This window comes from Cucurbita moschata, unplaced genomic scaffold (genome assembly GCF_002738365.1).
Source record: "Cucurbita moschata cultivar Rifu unplaced genomic scaffold, Cmos_1.0 Cmo_Scf00001, whole genome shotgun sequence".
NCBI classification, from domain to species: domain Eukaryota; kingdom Viridiplantae; phylum Streptophyta; class Magnoliopsida; order Cucurbitales; family Cucurbitaceae; genus Cucurbita; species Cucurbita moschata.
In genome coordinates this window covers 10433156-10454521 of record NW_019268517.1, presented here as the reverse complement: position 1 = coordinate 10454521, position 21366 = coordinate 10433156, and the positions used below count along the sequence as shown (strand labels likewise).

At 36.3% G+C, this 21366-nt stretch overlaps 5 protein-coding genes across 6 annotated transcripts in view; 3 read left to right on the top strand and 2 right to left on the bottom strand.

The window, feature by feature from the left end:
• Nucleotides 1-860, top strand: part of LOC111449636 — a 4286-nt gene extending 3426 nt beyond the window's left edge. The window contains exon 7 of the mRNA XM_023089989.1: nt 496-860. Within this exon, the coding sequence (XP_022945757.1) occupies nt 496-564 (69 nt within the window). The 3' untranslated portion in view covers nt 565-860. The remainder of the gene's footprint in view (nt 1-495) is intronic.
• Nucleotides 861-3179: 2319 nt separating this feature from the next.
• On the top strand, nt 3180-7178 carry LOC111447440 (probable serine/threonine-protein kinase CST). The gene is made up of 6 exons (XM_023087003.1): nt 3180-3529; nt 3619-3962; nt 4850-4985; nt 5065-5207; nt 6067-6190; nt 6493-7178. The coding sequence occupies exons 1-6, from the start codon at nt 3457-3459 to the stop codon at nt 6891-6893; spliced, it is 1221 nt and encodes a 406-aa protein (XP_022942771.1). The 5' UTR covers nt 3180-3456; the 3' UTR covers nt 6894-7178.
• Nucleotides 7179-8227: 1049 nt separating this feature from the next.
• LOC111462854 lies at nt 8228-8920 on the bottom strand. Its single transcript, XM_023106672.1, has one exon. The coding sequence runs from the start codon at nt 8918-8920 to the stop codon at nt 8228-8230; it is 693 nt and encodes a 230-aa protein (XP_022962440.1).
• Nucleotides 8921-11902: 2982 nt separating this feature from the next.
• Nucleotides 11903-14202, top strand: LOC111450501. Its single transcript, XM_023091063.1, has 6 exons — nt 11903-12024; nt 12138-12333; nt 12892-12976; nt 13102-13156; nt 13426-13564; nt 13957-14202. The coding sequence occupies exons 2-6, from the start codon at nt 12163-12165 to the stop codon at nt 14035-14037; spliced, it is 531 nt and encodes a 176-aa protein (XP_022946831.1). The 5' UTR covers nt 11903-12024; nt 12138-12162; the 3' UTR covers nt 14038-14202.
• A 160-nt stretch (nt 14203-14362) lies between these two features.
• LOC111445300 (DNA mismatch repair protein MLH3) overlaps nt 14363-21366 on the bottom strand; it is an 11676-nt gene continuing 4672 nt past the window's right edge. Inside the window, exons 8-27 of one of the 2 annotated variants that reach the window (XM_023083986.1) lie at nt 21123-21215; nt 20879-21044; nt 20768-20783; nt 20459-20676; nt 20224-20293; nt 20063-20146; nt 19084-19829; nt 18237-18975; nt 18067-18160; nt 17877-17986; nt 17399-17466; nt 17087-17284; nt 16257-16301; nt 16136-16189; nt 15939-16045; nt 15809-15857; nt 15564-15623; nt 15334-15406; nt 14969-15054; nt 14363-14836 (exon numbers count right to left, since the gene is read on the bottom strand). In XM_023083986.1, coding sequence (XP_022939754.1) covers nt 14666-14836; nt 14969-15054; nt 15334-15406; nt 15564-15623; nt 15809-15857; nt 15939-16045; nt 16136-16189; nt 16257-16301; nt 17087-17284; nt 17399-17466; nt 17877-17986; nt 18067-18160; nt 18237-18975; nt 19084-19829; nt 20063-20146; nt 20224-20293; nt 20459-20676; nt 20768-20783; nt 20879-21044; nt 21123-21215 — 3247 coding nt within the window. In that variant the 3' untranslated portion in view covers nt 14363-14665. The other variant, XM_023084718.1, reaches the window with a different exon arrangement.

Genomic DNA, 21366 nt, shown 5'->3' with positions numbered 1-21366 from the left:
CCCCCCCCCCCCCCCTTCTCTCTTTCGGAACAAGATGTTTATATGGTTACCATATCTGGTTTATGAAGGAAATGGTTTTAGGATAGAATTAGTAATGTGATTAGGGTCTTAAGTACATAGTAGCACTTAGCTAAAGGAGTTGTTTTGAGGGTTTGTTACAAAGAGAGTGAGTGAGAATGGTTAGGTAGGCAGTCGTTTAGTAGAATTTAGGCTTAATTTAGTATGCTCGAGGGAGGATTTATGCTTAAGTTAGTATGCTCGAGGGAGGATTTATGCTTAAGTTAGTATGCTCGAGGGAGGATTTATGCTTAAGTTAGTATGCTCGAGGTTGAACGCTCCAACTACCTCAAATACTTGGGGAGTTATATTGTAATTCCGTTATCTTTTTTCTTTCTATATATCTAGGTTCTATCGGCTAGCCACAATCACGTCTGCACGTAATGAGAATATATGAGCATATGATGATTCTTAGCTCTTCTCAATGATGAACTGCAGGTTGGAATCATACCTTGGTTGATACTATCGACAAGGGTTAGCAAATTTGTATGTCGAGTCGCCAATTAAAAAAGTAATTGAAGGTAAAATGTGATGTTGATGATCACATGCTCTGTAAATTATTTGGCAAGCGCGATGTTTTCCTAAATTTCAATGCACAGGGAGGCTGGAGAAGTTTATACAGCCCCCACCACTTTTTCTTTTTATGTTCAAATGAGCTTCATCATTGTCGTTTTTTCCCCTTTTTTTCTCTCCCATATATTCCATTCATTCTTTTTTTTGGTTGACTCTTGCTCTTAGGTATCGTTTACATGTTTTTTCGTTACTTCATAGAATTACGATATTCGATATATAGCTTGGTTGCATATGCACAGAGTAAGGGGTGGTTTGTTTGCATTTGTATCTTTTCGGGATGAAAATATTGAATATGTAGGATCCCGTTTGATAACGATTTTGTTTTCCGTTTCTTGTGAGTATTTTTTGTAACTGGTTTTGTTTCTCGGGAAATATTTCTTAGACTAGTTTATAATGTGATGATACATTTTCTTGGTATGCTAAAAGTTCAAACTTCCTTTACCAAAGTTGGTAATGTCAATGTTGTAAACTGCCATAGGAGGACAATGGTTTTTGGTTATATGAAAATAAAGTAATTATGAAATTTCCATTTATTAACATACTTACCAATTTTAAACAACTTTTGGAAATCTCAATCGCTTACCGCTTTTGAAAATGTTATTGGAAAATGTAAAAAAGGGAATGCATAAATATATCTATAGAAATTTCGTTAAATCAAAGGGAAATGCAATACAAACAAAAAATGAATGGGAATAAAGGCAGAAGAATTTGGTAAAAATAGATTAAGATTTTATCATAAACAAAATTTAAAACTTATAAACTCATTAATCTCCTTTAGACGAAAATTATAGATTTTATTAGGCTTTTGTAACAATGGTGAACCTCGATTTTAAAAAACGTGGTTGTTACGGAGAAGTTTTTACACCAGAGAGTAGTGAACCTCGATTTTAAAACGTGGTTGTACGGAGATAAAACGTGGTTGTTACGGAGAAGTTTATATACCAGAGAGCAACGGAGAAGTTTATATACCAGAGAACAACGGAGAAGTTTATATACCAGAGAGCAACGGAGAAGTTTATATACCAAAGAGCAACGTGGTAGAAGTTTATGTACCAAAGAGAAACGTGGTAGAAGTTTATGTACCAAAGAGCAACGTGGTTGATACCGAGAAGTTTTCACACCAGAGAGCTGAACTTATAAGTTGACCACAAATTTGTTTTTTTTTTGTGATTTAATAAAAAGAAAAATAAAAATAGAAATGAATGAAATATGAGTTAAGTAGCAGAGAAAAAATATAAGAAATTTGTTTAAGGAGCGAATGGAAAATAAGTCTTCAAAGTCAAACGGGAAATTCAGAGGAAATGGAAAAGTTTGAAATTTCTATTAATGAAATGAACAAGAAAGAAAAATCTACATTTTTCTCCTCTTCATGCTTTTATTTGTTTTTATTTTTCAATAAATAAAATAAAATATAAATTTATTTGTTTTTATTTTTCAATAAATAAAATAAAATATAAATTTTGAAATTCCTACTTATATTCCTCTTTTAGTTTTATTATTTCCTTATTATTAATTTATAAATACTCATTTCTCCTCATCTTGTCAAATTCACATACCAAAAAAAAAAAAAATTTGAAGAATGTTTTCATAAATTCTCGTTTGCTAAAATATTTATATTTCAAAACCGAACAAAAAATGTCATTATCTAATAAGAGGAAAAAAAAAGTTCAAGATTATGAGTTAGCTTCTTTCTAATTTGTACGAAGTTCTCGTGAAACTCATCAAGTTTGAAAATTTTGCATAATAATAAATGAAAACCGAACTCAAAATATAATCACATATATGAATAATAGAAAGACCCACACGTTCGAAACAACTCAATTTAAATTTACCCGTGCCTAATTCTATCATATTGTACCATGCTAAATATTCATTGTAATTTATCTCCAATTCATCGTCTCATTATAGATAGTTTACTCGAGCACACAGATAATCATTAAAAATGTTAACCAAATAACAACATAACACGTTTATTACAATAATACTGAATATTTGACATCATAACAAACATTGGGGACGAAATTCTAACTTTCTCTAATCATAAGTACATAAGTTTTAAATTTTTGTAAAAAAAATTAAATTAAATTAATAAAATACTCGTAAACTTTATATTTTGTCTTAAAAAAATATATTTAAAAATATTTAATGGTATTTTTGAAATTATTTTAAAATTTTGGGTATTAATAAAATATTGAAAGTGTATTTTGTTTTTAAATTTAAAGATATAATTAAAATTTTAAAAAGGAAAGTTTGGCGAAGTTGCATAAAAATTTAAAAATTAGGATGGTCAGTCAAGGTACACAGACAGCTATCTGATGTTTGCTTTGTGTTCATAAATTTCATTTTAATTTATTATTTTATGAACTTGTGTTCACAAATTTTCATTGGTGGAATTTGTCGATATTTCTCAATAATTGTTTCCTTTTTAAAAGATTGAAACCAGATTTCAACTAACAAAAATTACTTATGAATTGATCGGTAACACTCCCATTCAAACGAGATTCGGGAGAGAAGATTTGGACCCCATAATTTGATGGAGCCGTAATAACAGATTACAAGATCGACACGAATTTTCTTTTTCGCACCCACTGCCGGCGATCAAGGAAGTGGAATTTCCTGTTATTGATTCCATTGACGCGAAATTTCAAGCTCCATAAATTCAAGAGTGCGCAATCTAATGATAAGCGACGACATTTAGCGCCTTTTCTTTCTCTTTCCCGCTACCTTTTCGCGGATTTTTCTCTGATTTTGTTCTTGAGTTCACTCTCTTCTTCTTCTTCTTCGATTTGCTATACGATACTTGTTGAACGACTAAATCTGTTGATTATGGGAAACTGTTTAGCTTCTTCACCTTGTCATTCTAGTTCCATTCGTAGCCGGACGCTATCTTCTACTCCAGGTGCCATTTTCTAACGATTTTCTGCTTCATTTTCTGTTCTTCGTGTTTCTGCCTTTGATTTGATTGTATCCTGTTGTGCCATTTCTTAGGAACATCGAGCAATTACAGCAGAAACGTAGGGTTTTCAGGTAGTACCAGTAGCACCGCCGGCGTAAGTCAGTTTTCGGAGGCGGCGAGCGTGGATGTGAGCGAGCCCTCTCTGAATGGGCAGATCCTTGACCATCCAAACTTGAAGGAGTTCAGTTTCAGCGAGATGAAACTCGCTACCAAAAACTTCAGACCTGAATCCTTGCTCGGTCGGGGAGGGTTTGGGAAGGTGTATAAGGGCTGTCTAGATGAGAAAACACTGGCTCCTAGTAAGAGCAATTCTGGAATGATGGTTGCCATTAAGAAATTAAATCCAGAAAGTGTCCAAGGTTTTCAGGAGTGGCAGGTAAAAAATTTAGATCATTCATGGATTTCCTTTTAGAGAAGATTCATCCATTACTGTTTTGAATATTGTTTCGATCCTTCTTGCTTTATATGCAGCTGCTAGCTATTGATCATGTAGATTGCCATTATTAGTACTCCCTGTTTTCAACAGAACTATGAACCATTTGCAAATCTAGTATTAGCCTAATTACTGCAAAGAATGATTGATGTTCTCTGTTCTTCATGCCATATTCATTGCTTGTTTGACATTTTTTATGTCTGGAAATAATCATGAACGATTAGATGCCTTTATGAAGTACCTGGCGCTCAAGGTTAAGTTATGTTTGTCAAAAAATGTAGCCTCTGTTATGTCGTTCTTGAGTCATTTATTACTTAAACTTTCTAATTGTGAGATCCCATGTCGGTTGTTGGGGAGGAGAACGAAGCATTATGTGTAAGAGTGTGGAAACCTCTCCCTAGCAGACGCATTTTAAAAACCTTGAGGGGAAACACAAGAGGGAAAGCCCAAAAAAGACAATATCTACTAGAGGTGAGCTTGGGCTCTTACAAATGATATAAGAGTCAGCAAGGACGCTAGGCTCTGAAAGGAGGTGGATTGTGAGATCCCACATCGGTTGGGGAGGAGAATAAACATTCTTTATAAGGGCGTGGAAATCTTTGTTTTAAAAACCTTAAGTGGAAGCCCGAAAGGGAAATCCAAAAAGGATAATATTTGGCGGTGAGCTATTTGCTTACCTTGTTGACACACTGTTTAAATTAGAAATTTGTACTCTCCCGACATGTATGGTTACGTGTTTCTGCTGTCGGATTTATATCGTTCTGCAAATGTATCTTTTCAATGAGAGTTCACTTTGCAAGGTCTAATATCGTCTTACTGCTCGTATGCAGGCAGAAGTGAACTTTTTAGGACGACTGAATCATCCAAATCTTGTGAAATTATTGGGATTTTGCTGGGAGGAGAAAGACTTGCTTCTTGTATATGAATTCTTGCCCAGGGGAAGCTTGGAAAACCATCTCTTTGGAAGTATGATATCCTTAAATGAAGGTTAAGAGATGATCATTCATAGTTATCTGTGCTAATCTTTGGTTTCTGTGATGATCAGGGCGTTCTTCCATTGATCCTCTTTCTTGGGAAATAAGGATCAAGATCGCAATTGGAGCAGCTAAGGGTTTGGCTTTCTTGCATGCCTCTGAAAGAGAAGTTATATACAGAGATTTTAAAGCATCAAATATACTTCTAGATATGGTTTGTCCCATTCTTTGCAGTCTTCTTTTAGCTAATTGCAATATTTATAGAATGTCTCTGCTTCTCTGTTCCATTCAGTAAAAAAGGTTCATAACAAGCTGAGACTGGAATTAACCGGTCATTTTGCATTATCCAATTGTGAGAGCCCACATCGGTTGGAGAGTGGAATGAAATATTCCTTATAAGGGTGTGAAAACCTCTCCATACTAGACGTGTTTTAAAACTGTGAGGTTGACGGCGATACGTAATGGGCCAAAGCGGACAATATCTGTTAGCGGTGGGTTTAGGCTATTATAAATAGTATCAGAGCTAGACACCAAGTGGTGTGCCAGCGATAACGTTGGGCCCCTAAGGGGGGGTGGATTGTGAGATCTCACGTGTAACACCCCAAGCCCACCGCTAGCAGATATTGTTCTCTTTGGGTTTTTTCTTTCGGACTTCCTCCTCAAGGTTTTTAAAACGCCTCGACTATAGAGAGGTTCTTTGTTCCCCTCTCCAACCAATATAGGATCTAACACTCCAACCCCCTTTTGGGGCCCAACGTTCTCGTTGGCACTTGTTGTGGAAACCTTTCCATAGGAGACGAGTTTTATAGATCATAAGGCTGACGGTGATACGTAATGGGCCAAAATGGACAATATCTGTTAGTGGTTGGCTTGGGTAACAAATGTTACATCTTACCTGCTCATTATCATAAATCTTTTGGAAAGTACTGAGACATGTTCATCATTACATATCTTTATATACTCATGGATAAAGATAACACGGTTAAACTTCTCGGTCCGTCCTGTTTTCGTGTCTCATTTCATCTTTCTTTTACCATTCTATCTAAATTTCCCTTTTATATCTTCACCTGCAGAGTTACAATGCAAAAATCTCAGACTTCGGCTTGGCAAGATTGGGGCCTGCAGGTGAAGCATCACACGTAACTACAAGAATTATGGGCACATACGGTTATGTCGCTCCCGAATACATGAATACAGGTGATAATATCTGTCATTATCGAGTCGAATATCTTAAACCAAGCTTAGGTGGATGAGTTATGTAAGCTTAGTCTTATATCAATACTTTTAACACCTTAAATTTAATCTCATCGTCACTTTAGTGTAAGTAGAATGACATTTGAGGAGTTTGAACACAAGAGTGCTTTGTTCGGTTTGATTGGAGAGAGGAACGAGTGCTTTGTGAAAAACAATGACATAGGAAATGTTCTTATTGTGTCAACATAGTCATCTTCATTGCTAAACTACTACCAACATTCTTTGCCATTACTGATCTTACACAGGTCATTTGTACGTGAAGAGCGACGTTTATGGGTTCGGCGTGGTGCTGCTAGAAATTATGGCGGGCTTGCGAGCACACGATGCGACTAGGTGCAGCGAACAGCGCAATCTAGTCGACTGGGCTAAGCCACTCTTGATGAAGAGAAAAAAGATCAAAAGTTTAATGGATAGAAGCATAGACGGTCAATATCCATTGAAAGCAGCCGTGCTCTTGGGAGATCTTACTCTCAAATGCCTGGAAACAGATCCCAGAAAACGCCCCTCCATGCAAGAAGTTCTCGAGACGTTGGAACAGATCGAAAAACTGAAAGACAAACCGAAAGGGTCTAAGATCAGCAACTCACAGTCTAAACAACTTCATCAAAGACACGCAAAAAGTTCATCAGCAAAAAGACATCGATAAACGAGGCCATTCAAAGGATTTTGGTTATCGTTTTCCTTGCAACTGTCCGGGACGAGATATGATATTTCGGCTTGGGACGCCCAACAGTTAAGGAAAGGCAAAGGTGCCAAGTCGAGCCAAGTTTGTTAACACGTCGTGTAAAATTGTAAGTATTTCTGATCGGGATAGAAATCTAAACATTTTTTGTTCGTCTTTGCTCATCGGTTACCTTCGGAAGGGATGGCAGAAGACGAGGTAGGAATATATTTGATTGTATGTATTATGAGTCTCTAATGTTTTGGGCGTCTATTGCAATTCCCCCCAAATACAAGGATTAGATAGAGAAATATTTGAAATTGAAAGACCTAATGAAAAAATTTGGCAACCATTGTTTAATCTCCGATCTCCGATTACATTAGACCTCGTTTACTTACAATGAACTAAAATGTAACAGACGAAATGAAAATCAACATGAACTAAACCAGTCGTATTGACAACGTTATTCATTTGATTTATATTTAAATTGAAATGCTCAAATTAATATTTAATGTATTAGATATATTTAAACATGCGAGAGAAATTATAATAAAAATATTATATTTTGGACGGATATTTTTTAATTATTATTAAATTAAAATTCCAACTAATAAAAATTAATACGCGTTTTTGTGTTTTTTTAATATATAGAAGCGTCAAATTTACGCCCTAGATTTGATAAAAAGACTAACCTTCCAAACATCGATAAATATTAATTAGGTTGCCTTATAAAAAACCCGAATCGCCATTATATAAGACGAGAAGTGCCGGTGTTAATACTCGTCACTCACAAAACATATCCGTTGAAGAATTACGAGTCGAGAGTGATCCTCGTCTTCATTTTAACGAAGCATTCGAGTCAGAAGACGAAGAAATCTAGTATTGATTACGGAAGCCCAGAAGTTGGATGTGAGTTTTCCTTTTTCTTGGAAAGGATTTTTCTCTCTTTTTTCAACAAAAATACAAATGAAATCAAGTGGTTTTGTTAGTTCAATATTATGTGGAGGGTGTTTAATCAAATTGAAGGGTAGAATTAAATTAATTTAATTTGAAAGTAAAATTAATATTTATATTTTGATTCCAAATGCAGGCGGCGTTGCCGGTGAGGTGTGGCGGCGATGCCGGTGAGGTGTGGCGGCGTGCATGGATGAAATGGCTGTTTGGCGTTGTTTGTAAAGAAAAATACAATGGGCGCGGAAATGAAGAAATTTTGAAACGTTGGCACAAAAAATTTGATGGATTTATTCGTATAATTACACAAAAATTTGTTGATGTTAGTTTTGGTTATTATTATTATTATACACCCGCCGCCAGGGTCCTCAGTCCTCGTCATCACTTTCCGGCGGCGGATCGGCGTTCAGATCGAACCCCACGCCGCCGGTCTTCTCCGGCGAGTCACCGTCGTCAGCAGTGGAGGGCTGGTTGAGATCAATATCCAGCCCTCTTCGCGACGCCGCCACTTCCTGAGCCACAGTCAGCAAAGTGGAAGCGAGCTGTTGCTGACAGCGGCGAATGTCGAGCTCTGCGGCGGTTGGTGGCGGAAGAGCCCCACGGTAGGTCCGTTCCGGGTGAGACCTCAAGTGCCCAAAAAGTGCTTTCCACGATTTGAACACTTTGTTGCAAGTCGCACATCTAGGCTCCCCTTTTGGAACCTCCGTCAGCTCCCCTTTCTTCTTTGCAGCTTTCACCTGCTGCTGCGGCGGCTGCTGCTGCTCCTCCTCCTCTTCTCCGTCACCTCGTCCTCTCTTTTTCCCCGGCTCGCCCTCGGAACTTCCTACGATGTTCTGGTACGATGTTCCGACATCGAGCAGGGCATCCCGCCGGCTAGTCTCCGCAGCGGGAGGTACTCGTAGCGTGTCGGAGTAGGATGAGTGTTCGGTTGTGGGGTTAGGGTTATTGTCGCGGTTGTGAGTTGGTGGAGGAGATGTCGGCCCCGTCGGAGACCTTTCTCCACCATGGCGTTGGTCGGAAGAGGTCTCCGATGGGACATTGGTATTGGCATTCTTCTCCATTGCAAGATGATGAAGGAAATGAAAGGATTGAGAATAGCAAAAGAGAAGCAATATGCGAGAGAGAACTATTGCTTTGTGGTGACTTTCTTCTTAGGGCTATGCATGTATTTATAGTGAAATTTTACAACCTTTGCTTCAAAAAATGCCATATGTTTCGACTTTGTGTATTAATGTTTTAACCAGTTGAGTTATGATCTACGATGTTCGAGTTGATTTAAAGTAGAATCGAACTGATACCGTGAATAATCGATATTGTATTAATGGTGACAAGTTCTTAAACCTGCGGAAAAACGTCTTATTTCCGTAAACAACATATTTCTTTCCTCTTTAGTTCACTAAAAATCAAAGAATGAACGTGACCGGTCAATATGATACTAATCGAGCTTATCAAACTGAATTACAGCGAGAGTAAGATTGGTGCACAATTTGATTGCAGCAAACGCCTCGCTCTCTTTAAGTGAAATTGATAGTCTCGTTTGTACGCTTGATCACAAATCACATTGGCTCGAGATGCACTACCGACTTCCAATCAATTATTAAGTTATATAAAATGTTTCTAATCTCTCATTAGTTTACATAATTTTAATTTATTATTATACGACTAATTTCAACAACGGACTATTAATGTAACAACTCAAGTCCACCGCTAACCGATATTGTCTAGTTTGGTCCGTTACGTATTAGACAAAGTGGACAATATCTGCTAACAGTGGGCTTGAGTTGTTACAAATGGTATCAGAGATGGTTATTGGACGGTGTGTGACACTGGTCGGAATAGAGCTAGACCCTTTCTATAGTAGACGCATTTTAAAAATTATGAGATTGACAACATTGAATAACAAGTTAAAATGGATAATATCTGCTAGCGGTGAACTAATTAAATTCACTGTAATTTCCACCGCCTACATAAAATAATAAGCTCTAAATGGTTATAATTGAGGTATTTTTCATTTCTTTTTTTTATTATTTTTAATTTACCAAAACGTTATCGTTTTTAATTTAAATTTTGTTTTAAATGGTAATAAAGTAAATTGTATTTCGGAGTTAATTAGGTTACTATAAAAGGCTACGTGCATAAGCATAATTTGTCAAATATTAGCTATATACTCCATTTTCGGTATTATTTTATTTTATTTTTGTCACTAAACTAATGTTAACCTCAAAATTAAATTTCATCCACCTAAATCTAAACTTGAATAAATAACAAAATATTACTTTTAAATTCGTAATTTATAAATTAATTTTAGCTAATTTTTAGAAAAAAAAAACAAATAATTCATTTAGTTATTATTTTTGTAGGCTTCTAACTTTGTAATGAAGAGATTAATAAATACTTAGAACAAATATTTTAATATTTGAAAATTTTTATTAGATGACAAATTGATATTTTATTTCTTTTAAATTAAATAAATTGGCCAAAACTGAATTTAATTTTCATTTATTAAAAAAATGTAACGTATTCATTTGTTTTCTCGATTCAATAAGATAAAGAGTGAAAATTCAAAATTCAAATTTTTTTGGTTGGGGTGAGTTAACCTTGGGTTGTTTTGGTTTTGAATATTTATTATTATTATTATTATTTTCTTGTTGGTATTAGGAATTTGTTTTAAATGGCAATAAAATGATTATATATATTTTCCCTTTTACTGGTCCATATTTATTACCTTACTGTAAAAAACAGCTATGTGAGTTTGTAAAATTTTGTCAATATATATATTTTAAATTATTACGTTAATAAAATGAAAAGAAAAAACTATATTAAAATTTTAACGTTATAAATAAAATAACTCAATGGTTTTTATTTTTTTATTTTTTTTTCTAAAAATTTAAATGACCTAAATAACCCCAATACAAGGTTGTGCTAAAAGACCTAAACCTCGGGCCCAACGAAACGCAAGAGATGCTCGTTGAAGGTAACTCAAATTTCATATTCATCCTCTAAACTTATAGTTTGTTACACTTTTACCTTACTTAAACGTTAGAGTATATGTTATGATCGGGTCACTGACCCGTGATACTTGAACACAAGTGCATAGTGTGTCTCTCAAACAGTAAATAAAAAGTATTCTAAGTGAACGGAATTAACAAACATTGGTTGAGTTTAATGACGAGGTTGAGGTCAAAGTTATCCACCACCTTAAGACTTATAAAGTTTCTCAAACTTCATCTTCGCTTTCAGAACTTAAAGTTTATGGCACTTTTACTTCTCAAATAAAATAAAAAAAATAAAAATGTGTATGACAAATACAATGGAGTGCAATTTCCTCTGTTTTTCGAGTCACATCTTTATTTTTAAAATAAAAATTCAACTCAAATTATGCATCAATAATAATAGTAAAAAGAAAAGAAAACTTACCATTTAAAAAAAAAATAAAATCAACTAAATATTTATATTTAAATAAATTAAGAAAATACCTTGAGGTTCAGTGGGCTTGAACCTGGGCCTGCAGGCTAAAAGGTCTGGGCCTGGACTATATCCTGTTCTATTGGGCTGGACTATCCTGGTCTATTCCAAAGCCCAACAATATCTTGAGGTTCAGTGGGCCTGAACATGGGCCTGGACTCTCCTGCTCTATTCTAAAGCCCAACACTATCTTGAGGTTCAGTGGGCTTGAACCTGGCCTGCAGGCTCAAAGGTCTGGGCCTGGACTCTCCTGGTCTATTCTAAAGCCCAACAAGATCTTGAGGTTTAGTGGGCTTGAATCTGGGCCTGCAGGCTAAAAGGTCTGGGCTGGACTATATCCTGCTCTATTGGGCTGGACTATCCTGGTCTATTCTAAAGCCCAACAATATCTTGAGTTTAAGTGGGCCTGAACCTGGGTCTGCAGGCTCAAAGGTCTGGGTCTGGACTATATCCTGCTATATTGGGCTGGACTATCCTGGTCTATTCTAAAGCCCGACAATATTTTGAGGTTCAGTGGGCTTGAACCTGGGCCTGCAGGCTCGGCCCAATGATGGTATGTCTGGGGTTATTCGATTCGATTCCGCCGGTGGCGAATCGGATACAGACGGCGGTTGAAGAGGAGTTTCTCTTAAGACCGGCGGCGTAGGCCGAGGCACAGCCATTTCTGTAGTCTTTATTGATCCATATCAACCTTCTTGAGGTAAGATCATCATATCTTTAAGTTCAAACAACGATCAGTTTTAAATTTATATAAGGAATTCTGAAATGCCACCATAATATGGATTATTCATCATCATATCTTCTTCCTTAAAGGGAAGGGTTGGAGATTGACTGCCAAATGGCCAAGTTTTCGATTACGGATTGGAGATACGGGTACTTTTCCGATAGTAAATGGCAATCTGAAGCAGTTGATATCCATCACGTTGTTGTTCTTAGGAATAGGAGTAATGGAAAAGGTTTCCTGTTCTACATTCTTGCTGCCCTTGCGTTCTGTTTTTTCATACTCAAGGTAATTTGTCATAATTTTTTATGTGTAGTTTGAAATTCAACAGTACAAAGTTCCTCGTTCTTGCTAATTTGACTCTGATTTCGTGATGTTCATGTCTGTTTCTTTTGTATCCCTGCTTATTTGCTTCCTGTATTCTAAGTATGTTTGTGATTGTTTACTGTTCAATTTTATGGCTTTTGAATATCAGTTCTCTTCCACGTACTTACTTGAATAGGATCTGATTTTGTACATATGTGTTCTTGAGTTCTAAATATGCCAATTTTATTGCAGATCTCTTCTTTTAAACTATTGTTATTAATGCCTGTGTCCTTTCTTTGGATATTGTTAAGAAAACTTGCACTAAACAATTCCATAGTTGATTGATATTGATTGAACCGAACTGCCAAAATATTTGCATAAGCAGAAGTAATGGTATCAATGGATATGTGAGATCCCACATCGGTTGGGGAGGCGAACGAAACTTTATAAGGGTGTGGAAACCTCTCCCTAGCATACGCACTCTTGGAAATCTGTTGATGTTTTTTTCAGTGCATGATCAATTAACTCTGGGTTTAACAGGGCCAATCGATCTTTGTTGTCTTATGGTGCTGGATCTTGAATGTATTGTTTGCCAAGAAGCTGTTCAAGGGAACGGTTCAGAAAGGTGAGGAATTGGGGAAGTTCTGTCTCATACGTTATAATTAATGCAATAGTGTGATCATTTGTTGAAATTTAAGTTCTTGCTCTCATCACTATCCTCTTGATGGATGGGGACGTCTAAATGTGCAGAATCTGTTATGGTTATGCCAAATTTCGGAGTCCAACTCGAAACTCACTATACTAGGTAACTTTTTCCTTCTGTAATTCAGTTTCATTGTCTTGAACTTTCTTATTCAAGGCATCATATATAGCATTGGCTAGTGAAGTTTGGTAATCCTCTGGGATTTGATATCCTTAATTCTTCAACTATTGGGACTACCTCAAACCTTTGCAGTTCATGTTGCCGAATCTAATCGACGTATCAGTTCATCGTTACACACACATAGTTGTGCCTTCTGTATTAGTTTTGCAGATTCTCCCAGGTTCTGATCTGTTCTTTGTCTCTTATTGTAGTGGAAAAGTCATCTGTCGGTTCGTACCAGTTGATAAAATTTTAAAACCAGTTCTCCTTGAATGCGTGACTCCAGTTACTTGTTACTGGAGCCTGTCTTTGATTATACAAGGGGAAGACAAACTATTGCTGGTTTTCAAGGTAACTTAATTGTTTATTTAAGATTTCCTGGTCTGTCCCATGAGCCATATACCATATATGATAAAGATGGTAGCAGCGGGAATTTTTCTTGTCGCTCGTATCTTATTCGGTAGATTCCTCTGGTTCCTGTTTGGCAGTAATAAAGAGGATAGAAAATGTAGAATAAAGGATTGTTTTACTCACCGTTAATCCTTAAGTTTAAGAACGTTTACCTTTTTACTCATTAATTTTGAGTTTAGTTTCTATTTGGCATCTAGATTTCAAAATGTTACATTTTTACTCGTGAACTTTTTCCTAGATTGTACAAAACCGCACTTGTCAAAACGGTGAGTCATGATGAGCATTATATATTGTAGTGTTATACCAGCTGAAAATTATTCTTTCCCCTCTAGGAATTACGTCCACCGGTGAAAATGTTGGTGCCTATCTGGAAGGCTTTATGTGCTGGTAAAAACAAAGATGCCTGTTCATAAAGCGATCAGCAATTAGCCATAGCTCCCAGCCACAATCTTGTATGTAAATGTTTTAATGTTAGTAATAGCCTTCATCATTCTTCTCTTCCATTAATTTTTGTTAATCGCAGGTACATGATATCATATCATTGATATTTTAGTAGGATGTATATGGTCTTTCTGTAAGTTATGATCTTCAAATCTTTTGATACCTACCTTTCTTGCACTAAAAATAACAAAGGAGCATATATTTGGGCTAATTAAATGGCCATTTTTCTCAACTTAGCTGCCTGTAGTTTATTACTTATCAATAGGGAGGGGTTTCATTATTCCAATGACCAATTTACAAGAGAAAAGAACAAGTCATTTAGTTTTATTCACACACAGAGCACCATGACAGGCAAAATGCATAAGGATTTATGCAGCTAGAGGGCAGACAACTGTTTATAATATGAGTTGTAACCGAAATTCCAAGGAAAACTAAACTACAGAAACATTGCTCTTTTTCACAAATCATCGTAGACTGGTTGTATACATGATCTAAGAATGCTACTCAATCCATCCGCTTCTGTAGACTGGTATTACCGGGGCACCCTCTCAATTATTCTCCTTGATGGTAAGGCAGCATTTACCATGGGCACTATGAACCTTAGGCCGAACCTATGTGCTGCAACATCCGTTCAATGCTCAGCTCATGTCGTCGCAGCCCATGCCACGTTCCATTCGAACCATTTTTATCTAATATTTCCATCTCCCTTATCTGCTTGTGCAATGCCTCCAAGTTCACGAGAGGTACTGTAGTTGGTCGTCCATGGGCGCACTGCACATTAAACATCTCACACTCATCAATTAAGAGTTATTTTCTCCTTCCACCCACCAAAAGAGATATATATATATATATATATATATATATCAGAACTTTGAAAACATGCTTGAAAACTTATTCGCTCACTTGGAAACACAGAGAAGTCTGCTTCAGTTCATCAACAATAAGGGAACACTCTGAAGGTAACAAAGAGTCTCCAAACATAATTGCACCTAATCAAGTAATTTTATCAAATAAAAGTTTTCAGTGAAAAAGGATCAACATGCAGATACACACATAGCACTGAGCTACAGACTGTTGCCAGAGAAGTGAGACACTACATGATGGAGGTCATTTCTTCAACAGCATTTATTACCCCAAAAAAAAAAAAATTTGTCATGTAACAGCTATGGACATCATCCGAAAAAGGTGCAAGTCAACCTGTTATACACGACATTTAATTCCCCATGGTGAACGGTATTTACACACATTAAACAAGCTTAAGCATGTACCTCTGCAGGCCTTTGAATTAAGAACTCGAAGCACAGATGGCGGCATTGTTGATGAGCCATCTGTATCAGCAAGCTTTCGATCCAAGAAAAAAGTCTTAGCAAGCTTATATATGCAGCTATAGCGACATTAGCAAAATTATTCCAGGTGTTTAGGGAACAATGTAACAGCTCAACAAAATTAATGGATGAACCAAGCAAAAATGGTTTTAAAGCGCAAGGTCCTCAGTTACCTGATCAAGAAACTCCAGCAGATCTGCATCAGATAAATTAACTCCTAGTATGCAAGGTACCTGTGTCATACACATGAAATTTTATACAAACATAAAATAAAAATACATGAATTTTCAAACAAAAATATAAATTCGTTACAAATTTCAAGCACAAATTTGACAATTGCTATTTTAATACAGTTGGCATGGTTTGGTTTCAAAGTTTAAATGCAATAATTATCGAAGCAAGGAAGATGGTGATTAACTGCCATTAGCGTGATGACCGTTTCCTGCTTGTATAGGATATTCAAATTCCTGCACAGAGAACCAAATATTACTTCGGCAAACTTGAGCAGTACTGGCAAAGTAGACAAACCCCAAAGGAATTAAATATACCTTTGGAAGGATTTCGAATCTTGAGCATGAATATTACAGATCCAACCCCACTCTTTAACCTGATCACTATAGTTGTACAACAACTGGTACCCAATTTCAGGCAGCACCTGTAGTAAACAAACAGCAAGAATAATTTATCCCTTTCAATCAAAGCATGACAGATTGAGACCAGACAACATCAAAAAACATAAACTTACCAGTTCATGTTCATCCTCCAGATAGGCTATTGTCTTTGCTTCACCAGACAACAACTGTGTATATACATATATTGCTTTATTAGAAATCATAGAATTATTCCATCAAATATATAATGTTTACCTTTTGACGAAGATCTTCAAGTCGGATTCTTTCATCTGCAGCATGCTGGAGAAAGCACCATTTAAAACATCATTACCCCACCCCGTGCTTTAGAAAGACTTGTCAATTGGTGTGCACATATATGTTGGTATATGGGGTGCACGAAAAATCACAAGGCATGAGTGTGCTGTATCCAAGTAATGTATCAAAGTACGCAGACAACCTAATCTACTTCTTCAGTAAAAAAAAGAAAAAAAAAAAAAAAGGAAACCAGACTGAAAGACCAAATAAGTTCTTTTTAAGATGAACACTTCATACTTGATTTTCCTTGTTCCAACAATCTTCAATGAGCACCTTTGTTGTTTCCACACTGGAACGTGAGTCAGGTGACACGCTATAAAATTGAGGAAAAAAATTCCCCAATTGCTATAAAGTTGTTGATCTAGAATCAATTCAACTACTTCCGTTTCTACATTTGCATTCCTTGGATCGACAAAGCTAATGAAAGAAGAGATTGCCATCTTCCTCAGACCTCTCAAGTAGATGCTATCTAAATGTTACCCAATGCCCCTTCTTATGTGGCATATCATAAACCCTTACACTTGGATATATTATCACACAACAAAACGAAGTTGGCAGGAAACCCACTCATACTAGGAGAGGTACTTCAAACCTAGTTCCTCAATGGCCTACTCCTTCGGGTACAAAGTGTTTGAAGGTGATTGCCTATTTCGCTACCTTGTCATACATTAGACTCGAAGAGAAATAGGAGAAGAAAGATTTTTAAGGGGTGGAGATATTGTCTTTCACTTAAAACCTGAAGTGAATGAACCAGAAGGGAGTGAACTAACCTGATCAATAACAGCCAGTATTCCACCAGAAACAACTGGAATGAATTTCTTATCAAGCTGTAGAAGAACTTTGGCATCTTCAAGGAAATTCTTATCGATGGATTTGGGAACTAAGGAATTTCTGGCAAGAGATAGGAATCCTGAAGAGATATCAAGTATACTAACTTCATCTTCAAAAGCACGTGGCCCATCATTTCTCTGAAATCAATAAAGGAAAACTATTAAATGTTACTCAAATAAATAAATAAATAAAAATAGAAAAGAGAAGCCTCATATCAAACTATAGAAAACAAATCAACTTTCAAACTTAACTGTAGTCGGACAGCAATTTTTCCATTTGATCCATAAATCTGACTCTCGAGTTTCCTTTGAGCATAATTCTGAAGGCGAAACAGGATAAAAAATATGCCATTTAAATAGAATTGGAGGATATTTAAATTTTCACTAATATGGCAACTGCAAAAAGAACTGAAATTTTATTTCCGCCAGTAAAGATGATGCTACCATCATATAAAACTCAATATTCAAGAACAACAAAATTATGAACTAATGCAGCATGCTATATATTGTAAAGACTATTCTTGATGAGAATTTAACTTATTAATCACTAATATGTCAATGATAATAAAGATAAATCTACTGGAAAGAAATTACAGCACAATTTTCTTTCCATGTTTTTCTGATCACATAAAATCTTTCAATACCAATTCCCTCCCTAAGAATTGAAATTTTGAATTCCAAATCCTTAAGAACAAAGAAATAATCAGTTTCATATACATAGTGCAGTTACCTAAAGCAGATGCAGTAACTTTAACATCGGATTGGAACTGCTTGGAAATTTTTCCTTCTTGTTTCTCTTTATTATTTCCCGTAATAGCAGGCGTCTTTGTCATATCTGTTCTGGAAGTGATGAAAAGATGCATTATATTATGATAACAACTTCAATTTTAAATTGATAGGGGAAAGGAATGGATCTCTACCTAGTTCCCATCGATAAGTCATCAAGAGGACTTGGCTTAATATAAAGATTATTAGTACTAGAGAAATGTTTGGAATCTCTCAGCTCAGCTAGTTCTGTACGTATTGGCACAGCATTAATATTTCATCAATGACAATGCATTACTAGTAATGACTTCTTAAATGAAAATACCTAAATGAGGTGGGCTGTCAAGGAAGGCCGATGCCCTAAGCTTTTCTTCTTTCCCTTGGTCCATGCAATAGAAATTTGTGGCATTAAACTTATCAGTTTTTCTTTGGTCAAGGCCATAGAAACCGGCGGCATTATGCTTTTCTTCCTTTCTTCGGTACAGGCAATAGAAACTAGTTTTTCTTTTGTAAGAAGGTGGAGCTGATTTGCATCTTCTAGGCCTTTCAACAGAAACGTACTTCTGTTTAAAAGCTTGATGTCCAAACTTAAGCTCTGAGCTTCCATAAGCCTTTTCCCAATCTTTTCCAGGTAATCTCCAATTGAAAAGATACTTCTGACAGGAGTGCATATTAGGACTCACAGGAGAAGAATGATCAAAATTATTAGATTTTTCAAGGGAAGTACTAAGGTCTTCTCTTGTATCAAGGACATCATCAATTATCAGTTCACTATCTATACAGCTTGGTATGTAATTCTTTTTGGAACTTCTCAACATGATATCAGAATCAAATCCGCAGCCCTTATCCTCACCATCCACCAAATCCCTGAAGGGAGTCCTGTCTCTAGATCTCCAGTTCCTTTCAACCCCATCCCTAACACTGAAGCAATCAACATCCCATTCTGAGGCTAATCTGGGATTTGGGGTCACGTGAACATCTGGGGAATTTCTAGTCTGATAACTTGAGAAAAACTTCTGCACGTGCTTGTCCAAATGACATGAGTATATATTTTCTTCAGTAAACTGTTGCCCAAAAAAAAGTAACCGACAACAGGAAAAAAAAAGGACAGAAGTTTTAGATCTTGAGAAACGCATAAATTGTTAGCTCTAGTAAGAGTCAGACAACAATACCTCAGCATGCAATGAGTCTCCAGCATAAAAATCAGAACCCTGGATGTAACCGTCAAGCTTTAGAACATCAACTTCATCATCAGGGATTCCCTGCTTTTGGATTCTTTTGATGACATCATTTTGAATGTACAGTTTGTCACCAAGAATGGAAGTACTCTCAAGTTGAAAACTGCTTCCTGAGGTGCATCCCCGAAGGGAGGGTTTGTTACCCGTGAAGATATTGTCATCATAACTAAATTCATGAAAGTAAGAAGATGGTGTACTTTCGGCAGACCCATTGATCATATCGATATACACTTTAGAAGATTGACCTTTCAAGTCTGAACTGAAGATATTGTCCTCAACAATGTCATCACACCTCTTGGGAGAAGCCAGCCTTCTATCCAGAAAGGAGTCTTCAGATACAAAAATGTTATCAGGTACCCATGGATGCCTGTCACCTTTTTGGACAGCTGTAGTTGAGCATTTTGCCAAGGGAGTACTCCATAATCCTGAGAAATGATCGGCAGCTTGGTTACCAAATTGCATCCTAGCTTGTCGGTGAACGTCATTCAATTCACTTGAACTTGTGTGTGAATTCTCACATGCCTTTTCATGCAAACTATTGGACAAGATGTCATCATCTTTTGTAAGCATTGCTGACGGAGAAAACAAATCAATAAGGGAGGCCTGAGGGCTTCGCATTCTGCTCTTCTTCACAGATCGAATACTCTCTGGAGGGAAAAGTATAACATCCTCACGAAAATCTAAAAAGGAAAGATATTCAGAAATTAATTGAACCAGGTCAATTTTTGCAAGTTCACTCGGTGTGCATATATTTTTTATGGGAAAGTGTCCTGTGAAGATAATAAATGGAGACATTTTCACCTTAACCCTCTTTTAAGGAGGCGGTGGAGTGTGCAATTCATGCAGCATAAATAAGACTAAATCATTTCATAAATTAAAGTGAGATTGGAGATGAAAGTTCAACGTAAAATACCTGAATTTGTTGATATCATGTTATCTTCATCCTTCCACAGCTGATCTCCTCCAACTATGGAGGTTGTATGGACCAAAGATTTTCCTGCAAATTTAAAATGCAACTTCAAACGGTTTATATTAACACTCACTATGGTTTCAAAGATATGGCTAACTCCATACCACTACTATATTTTTCTTTCCAAAATTGTTGAATGGTCTCTTCAATGAAGGTAAGTATTGAAGTCCAGTCCTTGGAAATGAAAACGGAAGGACATGAGAAGGTGTTGGTTAGAAAAAGCGAAGGAAAGAATTCTATAGAACCATTTAATAATGAATAAAAAAGTTATTCCCAAACAAATGAAGGAACAGAAGATAAACAAATGAACTGGTGTTTGGAGAACAAATATAGAATTACCTTAAACTGAACAAAGGTCTTGGATGATTCAAATGTTAGGTCATAGAAAGATCCAGGGCAATCTAAATTTAAAATATAAGCAGGATTTGCTTGAAACCTGCTTCTCTTCCTGCTGTGACAGGCTTGGTCAGTCTGCGGACTCAGGCTTACAAATCTACTGGCCAGTTGATTAAGTAATTTATGAATTTGGCCCTTGCAAATGAATCGTCTGTTAATATCTGTCCTTGCTGAGTTCAAAACAATTTCATAAAATACTGGATCCTATCCACCCACCACAGATTTAAAGAATTCACAGAATGATGTGGATACAGACATATTGAACAGCCTGCCACAAATTTTTTTTAAAAAGAACACAAAAATTAATGAAATGTTAAACAGCCGAATTAGCCTTCTTTTATATCAGGAAGAAAATAATTATACCTTGATAGTAAACGTATCAAACGGACTGCATATATAACCAGAAAGCTTTAAGTCCCCATCACCGATTTTTAATTCATGGAGAGACCTGGAAACCTCGCTGCCAAAGCCACTTCTCAAAAGTGATAAAGGAGAAGGAGAGGGATTCGGGTAAAGAAGGATGCTCTCACTACAGGAAGAGATAAAATTGTAAGATAACAAACATAAAAGCTTTACATATTTCAACCTGAATTTAACATGGATATACCTTTCAATATCTACAATTTTGAAGGAAACTTTAGAATGCACAAGGGCAATACGGACTACACATTTCTTGACTGCTTGCAAGACCTTCTTGGGGCTTCCAGTTCCATTACGCAAAATGAATTAGCGCGTCAGTAAAATGCAAGGATATAATATTTCATTTTCTTCTTTCTCCTCATATGGACTCTTGAATCCTTCTATTTACTCAAGATTTTTGTTTTTCATACCCCCCCCCCCCCCCCCCCCCC